The sequence below is a fragment of the Scyliorhinus torazame genome, chromosome 14 (genome assembly GCF_047496885.1).
Source record: "Scyliorhinus torazame isolate Kashiwa2021f chromosome 14, sScyTor2.1, whole genome shotgun sequence".
Taxonomy (NCBI): Eukaryota; Metazoa; Chordata; class Chondrichthyes; order Carcharhiniformes; family Scyliorhinidae; genus Scyliorhinus; species Scyliorhinus torazame.
Genome location: NC_092720.1, coordinates 217,714,891 through 217,725,412, shown reverse-complemented (window position 1 = coordinate 217,725,412; position 10,522 = coordinate 217,714,891). Strand labels below are relative to the sequence as shown.

At 48.0% G+C, this 10,522-nt stretch overlaps 1 protein-coding gene across 1 annotated transcript in view; it reads left to right on the top strand.

Moving 5' to 3' along the window:
* LOC140390506 (E3 ubiquitin-protein ligase TRIM35-like) overlaps positions 1-7,812 on the top strand; it is a 60,643-nt gene extending 52,831 nt beyond the window's left edge. Inside the window, exon 6 of the mRNA XM_072475676.1 lies at positions 7,141-7,812. Within this exon, the coding sequence (XP_072331777.1) occupies positions 7,141-7,178 (38 nt within the window). The 3' untranslated portion in view covers positions 7,179-7,812. The remainder of the gene's footprint in view (positions 1-7,140) is intronic.
* Positions 7,813-10,522: the final 2,710 nt, after the last annotated feature.

The following is a 10,522-nucleotide window of genomic DNA, read 5'->3' as shown; positions in this document are numbered from 1 at the left end:
GAGGAGGCAGACACTCACTTTCACATCTCTGCCCAAACAGGGATCAGTGTGTGAAGCCGGGCAGAGGCAGTTTGATTCGGAGGGACTATTTCACACACTGACCAGATGGGACTTTTTGTGAATGCCGAGAATCTCCATTCTCTTCAGCATCCTGGTCATTCCTGACCCTTTTTCACAATCCATAAGGAATTAACTCCGTGCTGCTCTTTGACGCATTGGGTGGGATTTTGCTCTCTGTGCACAGAGAGCTGGTTAGAGAGAGAAAGCCGGTGTGTAGCTCTCCAGCTGCACAGCTGAGTTTTCTCTCCAGATTCTCTGGCACTCTGAGCTCAGAAAATCTATGGCCGTGGTTTTCACCCTCACGCTGGCAGGGCGGGGCCTGATAGATCCGGCAATGCCGGCTCCACCGAGATCGGGGCGCCCTGATCTGTGTTAAAATAATACAGCCCCATCCCCCACGGATACGGGGAACCCCCTCCCCACAAGCACAGGGGCAACCCGACCCCCCACAAGCACAGGGTCAACCCCACCCCCCACAAGCACAGGGGACCCCCCCCCCAAACCCCACACATAAACACAGAAACATATAAAAAAGGAGTTGGCCATTCGGCCCTTCGAGTCTGCTCCACCATTCAATATGATTGTGTCTGATCCTCTATCTCAATGCCACATTCCCGCTTTCTCCCCATACCCCTTGATGCCATTGAAATGTAAAAAGTATCTGTCTCTTTCTTCAATATTTGGATTTATTGTCACGTGTACTGAGGTACAGTGAAACCTATTGTTCTGCGCACTGTCCAGACAGATCGTTATATACATGAAAAACATACGATAGATACACAATGTAAATACATACACAGAGACATTGGGTGAAGCATACGAAGTGTAGTACTCCTGAGTAGAGAAGATGTGTGGAGAGATCTGTTCAGTCCATAGGTGAGTCATTCAGGAGTCTGGTAACAGCGGGGAAGAAGCTGATTTTGAATCTGCTCGTCCGTGATCTCAGACTTTTGTTTCTTCTGCCTGATGGAAGAAGAGAGAATAATCTGGGTGGGAGGGGTCTTTGATTAATTAAAGGAATCTTTAATTTATAGAGATCTTAACCTGTCGAACCACGCCAAGTTTGGGGGAAGCTTAGTTGATGAATCAAGTCCTGGCGCAATACGACAAGTTATAAGATTTGTACTATTTGTAGACTGTGTTAAGTTGTTCGATTCCTTGTATTATTCGACTGTGTATAGTTGAAGGAATTTATATCATCTCTGCTATTCGGTTATCAGTAGCACTTTGCGAATACTGGAACTCAGCAGAAATTTGCAGTATAAACTCCTCAGGTGCCAAAAAGAATTGTTTTATTTGTAGTCGCTTGATTACAATTTGAAAGTCATTTAAAAGGCAATTCGTAGACAATTCGAAGCTTTCAGAGAATTACAGACATTATCTTTCTTTGCTTAGGCAGACAGCTCGAAAGTAACTTTTAAAAGGTCAAAGTCTGGCAATGAAACATGAAGAGAGAGAGAAAGCTAATCTTCAGCTAAACTCAAACTCAAAGTCAAAAGTGGACTAACATCACTGACACAGACTGTTAGACTGACAGAACCCCCAAAAGACATCTCTAAAATGGAGACTATAAAGGACAAAACTGACTAAACTAAACACAAAAACAAAACTTAAGCTAAAACAAAACTTACAAAGACAATACTCACAAAGACAACAAAACCCAACCTAACCTGGCGGGGAGAAACTTTTTAGTTATACACTTTCATATCTGTCTTAAGTCATCTAATTACACCCCAATATAATCCTAATTGGTTTGGGTTAGACTCAAACACATTTGATTTGATGGCAAGCCGTCCATCTTCAATGTGCAACATCAGCTTTTCTGACCTAGCTGTTATCTGCATTGTGAACAATGGTGCCTTCATGTTGCTGTGTATTCAATCCCTTGGCCTTGACAATTAGCACAAGACAGTGTCAAATTATCTTGCAACTGTGCTTTTTGTAATGTCACACTGTCTTTGAAAATATGCATTTGCCAGAACAACGGACTTCAGTATAAGTGAATTATGCTGTATAAATGGGTATTAAAAACTGGGGCTCAACATTTATGCTTAAACAGCTATCTTTTACCTATACTAGTTGTATTTGAAATACTTGGCTTCTACAATTATGCTGCCCACTTTCCTGTATTCTGACTCATCGTTGTTTGAGATCTGACCCACTGCGGTCGTGTCATCAGCAAACCTGTGGATGGAGTTGAAGCCAAATTTTGCCCCACAGTCGTGTGTGCAGAGGGAGTATAGTAGGGTGCTAATTATGCAGCTTTGCGGGGCCCCGGTATTGAGGACTACCATGGAGCAGGTGTTGTTGTTTATCCTCACTGATTGTGGTCTATGGGTCAGGAAGTCGAGGATCCAGTTACAAAGGGAGGAGCCAAGTCCTAGGTTTTGGAGTTTGGATACAAGCTTGGCTGGGATTATGGTGTTGAAGGCGGAGCTGTAGTCAATGAATAGGAGTCTGGCGTTGGAGTCCTTGTTGTCAAGATGCTCCGGAGATAAGTCAGGAAGGTAGAGCCAGGGAATATTTCAGGGATTTGTGGTCACTTCCTGTGGTCTGGAATTCCACAGGTTCACAACCCTTTGAATGAAGAAATATTTCCTAATTTCGGTCCTGAATGGTCTACCCCGTATCCTGAGACTGTGTCCCCTGGTTCGAGATTCCCCAACCAGGGAAAACATCTGCCCTGAATCTAGTCTGTCCAGCCCTGTTAGAATTTTATACGTTTCAATCAGATCTTAGAATAATAATTCTATTAACAATAATCTTTATTATCACAAGTGGACTTACATTAATACTGCAATGAAGTTACTGTGAAAAGCCGCTGGTCTCCACATTCCGGCGCCTGTTCGGGTACTTGGAGGGCGAATTCAGAATATCCGATTCACCTAACAAGTATGTCTTTCGGGACATATGTACAATTCTTGGTCAGTTTTGCCCTTGCAGCACACATTTAGTTTAACAAAATGTTTTCCCCAGGGCAGCACAGAGATGCAGTGGTTAGCACTGCTGCCTCACGGCACCGAGGTCCCAGGTTCGATCCCGGCTCTGGGTCACTAACCATGTGGAGTTTGCACATTCTCCCTGTGTCTGCGTGGGTCTCACCCCCACAACCCAAAGATGTACAGGTTAGGCGGATTGGCCTCATTAAATTGCCCCTTAATTGGAAAAAATGAATTGGGTACTCTAAAGGGCAATTTATCGTGACCAATCCACCTGCACTGCATATCTTTGGGTTGTTGGGGGTGAGGCCCACACAAACACACAGATCTCCTCTCGTCTTTCTAAACCCGAGTGAACACAGGCCCAGTCGAATCATTCTCTCCTCATTGCACTGTCCCCCCAACCCCAGTATTAGCCGAGTGAATCACCGCTGCACTCCCTCTGTGACAAGTAAATCCTTTCTCAGGCAGGGAGACCAAAACTGCTCACAATACTCCAGGTGTGGTCTCACCAAGGCCCTGTATAACTGCAGTGACACATCCCTACTTCTGAACTCCAATCCTCTCACAATGAAGGCCAACAAACCATTCACCTTCCTAATTGCTTGCTGCAGCTGCCTCTCCACTTTGATTGGCTGGTGTACAAGGACCCAGATCCCTTTGTACATCCACACTTCCCAATACATCACCATTTAAATAATCCTCTTCCTTTCTGTTTTTCACACCGCAGTGAATAACTTCACATTTAGCCACGTTATCTTACATCTGCCATGTGTTTGTCCACTCACTCAACTTGTCTCAATCACCTTGAAGCCTCCTTGCATCCTCCTCACAACTCACAATTCCACCCAGTTTTGTGTCATCCACAAACTTAGAAATGTTACATTTGGTTCCCTCATCCAGGTTGTGTATATATATTGTGAACAGCTGGGGCCCAAGCACTGACCCCTGTGGTACCTCACTAGTCACTGCCTGCCACTCGGAAAAAGATCCATTTATTCCCACTCCCTGTTTCCTGTCTGTCACCAATTCCTCATCCACATCAGTACATTACCCACAATCCCATTTAATTTTGCCAACTAATCTCTTGTAGCCAATTGGCTGCCGGGACATTTAACCTAAAATTTGGCCAACTGAGGAGGATGCTGGGATTTAAAAGCAGACTTGTCCAAAGTCTGCTGAAATCCGCAGTCTGGCAAAAGCAGACAGAGCGCAGCCCCGCCGGACTCCAGCAGTCAGGTGCTGACTGGAAGCAGCAGAAGGAAGGAGCGCGAATGGACACAAGACAAACAGAATCTCAGCAGAGACAAAGGAGGCATTTGTATCTGAACCCTCTCTCCGGACAGAACGCCACCTGGGCGGAGGGAAAGGACAACCTTCCCCACACATCCAAACCAATTCAGGGCTGCACCCTGATTGGAGGAGATGACAGTCTATATACTGGAGGCTGACCCTGAATCTCTCTCTCTCATCCATTCCATCGAGCAAGAAACCTCCACCCAAGACTGACAGACACTCAACCTAGAGAGTTGCCTGAGGTAGTGACAGAGAGAGAGAGAGAGAGACACACAGACAGAGAGAGAGAGAGAGCGACAGAGAGAGAGAGGGAGACAGAGAGAGAGAGGGATAGAGAGAGAGAAAGACAGAGAGAGAGTGACAGAGAGAGAGTGAGAGAGAGACAGAGAGAGAGGGAGACAGAGAGAGGGAGACAGAGAGAGGGAGACAGAGAGGGATAGAGAGACAGAGAGAGAGAGTGGCACAGAGAGAGTGAGAGAGAGACAGAGAGAAAGACAGAGAGATAGATAGAGATAGACAGAGCGAGAGACAGACAGAGACAGACAGAGAGTGAGGGAGACAGAGAGAGATAGAGAGAGAGAAAGACAGAGAGAGACAGACAGAGAGAGAGAGACAGACAGGCAGAGAGAGAGACATCGAGAGACAGACAGAGAGAGAGAGACAGACAGAGCGAGAGAGAAACTTTTATATCCTGCTAACATTGCCAGAAGCTGACAAGTTCATACACGATGTGGAGATGCCGGCGCTGGACTGGGGTGAGCGCAGTAAGAAGTCTGACAACACCAGGTTAAAGTCCAACATGTTTGTTTCGAACACCAGCTCTCGGAGCACTGCTCCTTCCTCAGGTGAATGAAGAGGTTTGTTCCAGAAACATATATATGGAGAAATTCAAAGATGCCAGACAATGCTTGGAATGCGAGCATTAGCAGGTGATTAAATCTTTACAGATCCAGAGATGGGGTAACCCCAGGTTAAAGAGGTGTGAATTGTCTCAAGCCAGGACAGTTGGTAGGATTTCGCAGGCCAGATGGTGGGGGATGAATGTAATGCGATATGAATCCCAGGTCCCGGTTGAGGCCGCACTCATGTGTGCGGAACTTGGCTATAAGTTTCTGCTCGACGATTCTGCGTTGTCGCGCGTCCTGAAGGCCGCCTTGGAGAACGCTTACCCGGAGATCAGAGGCTGAATGCCCTTGACTGCTGAAGTGTTCCCCGACTGGAAGGGAACATTCCTGCCTGGTGATTGTCGCGCGATGTCCGTTCATTCGTTGTCGCAGTGTCTGCATGGTCTCACCAATGTACCACTCTTCGGGACATCCTTTCCTGCAGCGTATGAGGTAGACAACGTTGGCCGAGTCGCACGAATATGTACCGCGTACCTGGTGGGTGGTGTTCTCACGTGTAATGGTGGTATTCATGTTGATGATCTGGCACGTCTTGCAGAGATTGCCATGGCAGGGTTGTGTGGTGTCATGGTCACTGTTCTGAAGGCTGGATAGTTTGCTGCAAACAATGGTTTGTTTGAGGTTGCACGGTTGTTTGAAGGCAAGTAGTGGGGGTGTGAGGATGACGTTGGCAAGATGTTCATCTTCATCAATGACGTGTTGAAGGCTGCGAAGAAGATGTCGGAGTTTCTCCGCTCCGGGAAAGTATTGGACGACGAAGGGTACTCTGTTGGTTGTGTCCCATGCTTGTCTTCTGAGGAGGTCAGTGCGGTTCACACACAACACGGGAAGTATTAGTGGGAAGGTCTCGGACAGACAGACACAAACATGCCTCCAGATTGAGCAGGGATGTAGCAGCAGCCTGCAGCCTTCAATACTCACGGGGCAAAGATGGTGAAGTTAGAAAGCTCAGCGAGCGGCTAGAGGGTGTCAAAGAGGAGTTGGAAAAACTCAAACTCCGAGCTGAGGAAGAGGGTCAGAGAATCCAGGAGAATTGGATCCAATGGCTCAGTTGCACACACAATGTGAAAGTGCAGATTGGGGGGAACAGAAGGCAATTTGGGAGCGAGAGGCGGCCCTAGTCACGGCAGAGAAGCTGGAGCAGAAATGTAGCAATTTGTTCGGCCCCCTTCCGGAATAACCCTGGCCTCTCTGCCGCCCCCCTCCTCCCCGCCCATTAATAACCTGCCACCGGAATGGCTCAGTGACCTGAACACCACCCCCTTCTTGGCAGCACAATTAGCCGAGATTGACAAGAAGCTGCCCGTCTTTGACCCACATCTGACCCCTTCACATTCTTTGATGATCCAAATCCACAGAGAGAGCGACACGGGTTGGATGACAACGAGGAAACTAAATGGATCAGAATGTGCCAGATCCCACAGTTCATTCAGCCCTGCCCGGCCCACAGGACACAGGCGGTGGCATCTGGACCACATCCTGGCCCCTGTTGGATACGACCGGGGGGGGGGGGGGGGGGGGGTGGTGGCGGGGCGTCAATTGGCCAAAGTTATCGACAGTTTATGAGCAAAAGGGGTCCTTCACCTGGTCGCCTTGACAAATAACTCTCCGATTTGGCCCGTACGGAAGCCCAACGACTCCTGGAGGCTGACCATTGATTCCAGAGAGCGAAGCAAGATGACCCTAATTACAGCACCCACTGTCGTGACCATCGAGACCATGATGAAGTCAGCCCCGGGTGCCTGATAGATCTACCGTTCGGTTTCAGCTGCCCTTTGCCATTACTAGAACTCAGTAGAAATTTAAGTTAAAACTTCTCAGGTGCAAATAAGAATCGTTTTATTTGTTTTCTATTGATTAAAATTTGAAAGTCATTTAAAAGGCAATTCGTAGACAATTTGAAGTTTTCAAAGAATCACGGAAATTATCTTCTTGCTCAGACAAACAGCTCGCAATAACTTTAAAAGTCAAAGTCTGAAAATGAAAAATGAATACAGGGAGACAGAGTTCAGATCAAAGTATTGATGATTCATGAAAAAGCGAGAAAGAAATCGAGCTAATGATCCAGCCCAGCTCCAGCTTCAAATTCAACTCCAACTAAAAATGGCCGAACAAAACTTTACAGTTATACTGTTTCCTTTCTGTCTGAAGCCATCTAATTACACCCCCATATAATCCTAATTGGTTTGGGTTAGACTCAAACACATATGATTTGACAGCAAGCCGTCCAGCTTTAATATGCAACATTAGTTCTAATTGTTTCGTATCTGCATACTTGTGTATGTTAAAGAATGTAATATTGTGCTGTTATCAAGGCCAGTTTGAACTGGTCTTTTGCTGACTTAGCTGTTATAACAATAGAGCCTTCATGTTATCTTGTCTTTGCCATGCTGTTGCTATAGATGCTGCCCTGTCCTTGGACACTGTCCTGAAAAATATATTCATTAGTTCAGTTAAAGTGCTTGTTTTAATCTCTACTGCTTTTCCATGTATCAGGTTCTTTTGTGTAGTAAAGTGAATTATGCTGTGTGATGCTGTTTTGGAAGCTGTTATGTTTTGAGATGACCTGAGGTTATGAAAGTGTTGAAATCCTTAATTTAAAATGGGTAAAATTGGGGCTTAATATTTATCCTAAATAACTATCCTCCACCGATGAGGTGTGTCAGGAAACAGTTGACCTCCACAGTGCCCGCTCCTTCACCGTGCTGCTCATCAATGTTTCTGGTCCATCCCCTTAGATAGACGATGCCATGACATATTCACTTTCACCTTTCCAAGGGCAACAGTGCATCTGGATCTGTTTGCCACAGGACTTTCACAACTCTCCATCAATTTTTCACCAGCGACTGGCAAAAGGGTTCGAGACCTTTTCAAAGCCGGTTGGTCTTGTTTAATACGCAGCCGACCTCTTTTTACAAACAGACACCAGGGAAGAGCACATCCTCCTCCTAAAGGAGCTCTTACATTTACTGATCCATCTGGGACTCGAGGTTAATCCTAAAAAAAAGCCAAAGTTCCGGATCTCGTATCTGGGAATGATAATCACCCACGGAAAACATGGGATTGAACAGAAGCTCATCCACTCGATCTGTGAGCGACATCTACTGGCGGTTTTCTGGGCCGTTCAGTATTTCTCCCACATCGTCGGCCTTAACCCCCTCACTACCCTCAGAGAGCAGACCCCCACCCACAGTTATTACTCAATGGGCAGATTAAAGACGGGACCGTTAGTCAGAACCGGATGGCCAGATGGACCCTCATGCTTCAGGGGAGGGACATCACGGTCAGACGAATATAAGATCCCCACATATTTAGCAGAAAACCTCAACTACTGCGGAGACCACCAGCAGTGCCAGATTATAGCCCCAAACAATCCCAAGGGACCGTTTGTGCCCAAATCCAAGGGGGCGGGGGGGGGGGGGGGGGGGGGGGGGGGTGGAAAAGTGGGGGATCAACCACTGAAAGTTTCCATTGACAGATTAGCGATGGTGGGGACTGGGATTGGAGAAACTGGATATGGGGTCTATATGGAAGATCACCAAGGGAATGTTCAGGGAGAGAGAGCTTTCAAACTGCCCACCAAGATGAGTGCTCAGGCTGCTGGGTTAGCTGCTGGAACAGACATAGTGGGACATCAAGCTCCATCCTCCCCACCCACAGACACACTTTCACACAGTATGTACGTCTGCAACAGCCGCACACATTTCCTGTCACCATGGCAACAAAGGGGTTTCGTTTCAGCAGACGGGAAACCTCTTCCCTCAGCACCCCCCCCCCCCCCCCCCCCCCCCTTTTACTGAGATCCAGACTTCACCCTGCCCCGGGGGAGGGGGGGGGGGGGCGGATCAGACCACAAGACTTCTCCGATGGGGAATATCCGAGACGACGGGCTCGATAGACAGGGAGTCTGAAAGGGGGAACCATGGCAACCGCCCATTCCGCAGCAAATCAGTGCGATCGCAGTCAAACAAACCGAGAAGATGTTAAAGAGGCCCAGGGTGCTGACAGCAAAATAAAACAACTGACACGGGGGGAATACCCCGATGGAAAGGGGGAATAACTGTAAAAGAGGAGTCGTCCTGAAGGGGCACTCGACATTGGACCCACCCAAAACCCCAATCAATAACCTACCAATGCCCTGATGGCCAGGGCCATTGGGGGGGGGGGGGGGGGAGAAGCCATAGGGGAAAGATCAGGTAGCGCAGTGGTTAGCACAATTGCTTCACAGCTCCAGGGTCCCTGGTTCGATACCCGGCTTGGGTCACTGTCTGTGTGGAGTCTGCACGTTCTCCCCGTGTGTGCGTGGGTTTCCTCCGGATGCTCTGGTTTCCTCCCACAGTCCAAAGATGTGCAGGTCAGGTGGATTGGCCATGCTAAATTGCCCTTAGTGTCCAAAATTGCCCTTAGTGTTGGGTGGGGAAACTGGGTTATGGGGATAGGGTGGAGGTGTGGGCTTGGGTAGGGTGCTCTTTCCAAGAGCCGGTGCAGACTCGATGGGTCAAATGGCCTCCTTCTGCACTGTAAATTCTATGATTCTATGATTCAAAGTCCTGTGTTGGTGGCCTGGTCTTGATAAAGATCTCAGACACGACAGTGACAACTGCCTAATCTGTGCACAAAACCACCGCATTGATACACCCATCAGGGTGAGCTAAGGCCCACTCGACCAGCCGAGGACCCCCGGACAAACCTCCACATTGACCACCTGTCCGGGGCATTTAAATACGCACTGGTTACCATGGAGACCTTCACCAAATGGGTAGAAGCTTTCCCCACTCCAACAAACACAGCTAAAGTTGCCTCCAAAACCTTGGTGCAGCAGGTTTTTAGCCGATGGGGCCTCCCCCGGGGTATTGAGTCAGACCAAGGCCCCCACTTCACTGGCCAAGTGATGCAGGAAGTCATGTGGCTGCTCAGCATGAATTAAAAATTCCACCTGGCCGATCAGCCCCAGTCCAGTGACAATTGTCAAACGAATGAATGAATCACATCCTTAAAGGAACGCTCAGGAAAACTGTTCAGGAAAACAGCCCCGCCTGGGACATGGGGCTAACTTTCATCCTGATGCTTGGACGGAACTCGGTGTCAAGTTCCACTGGTTTCACCCCCAACCTCCTAATGACCAGGATCCCCCTGAGAGGCATCGAACCCCTCCTAGGCCTTGACCTCTCTGAACCACAGGTCACCGCCTCACTCATGAGACCACATTGCGAACACGACTTGGGAACATACAAGCTGCCCAACAGTCTGCAGCGGTGAGAATTGGACAAGGGCAAGAATGAAATCAGGCCGACTTCGATGCCAAAGTCCCCCCTTTGGAAT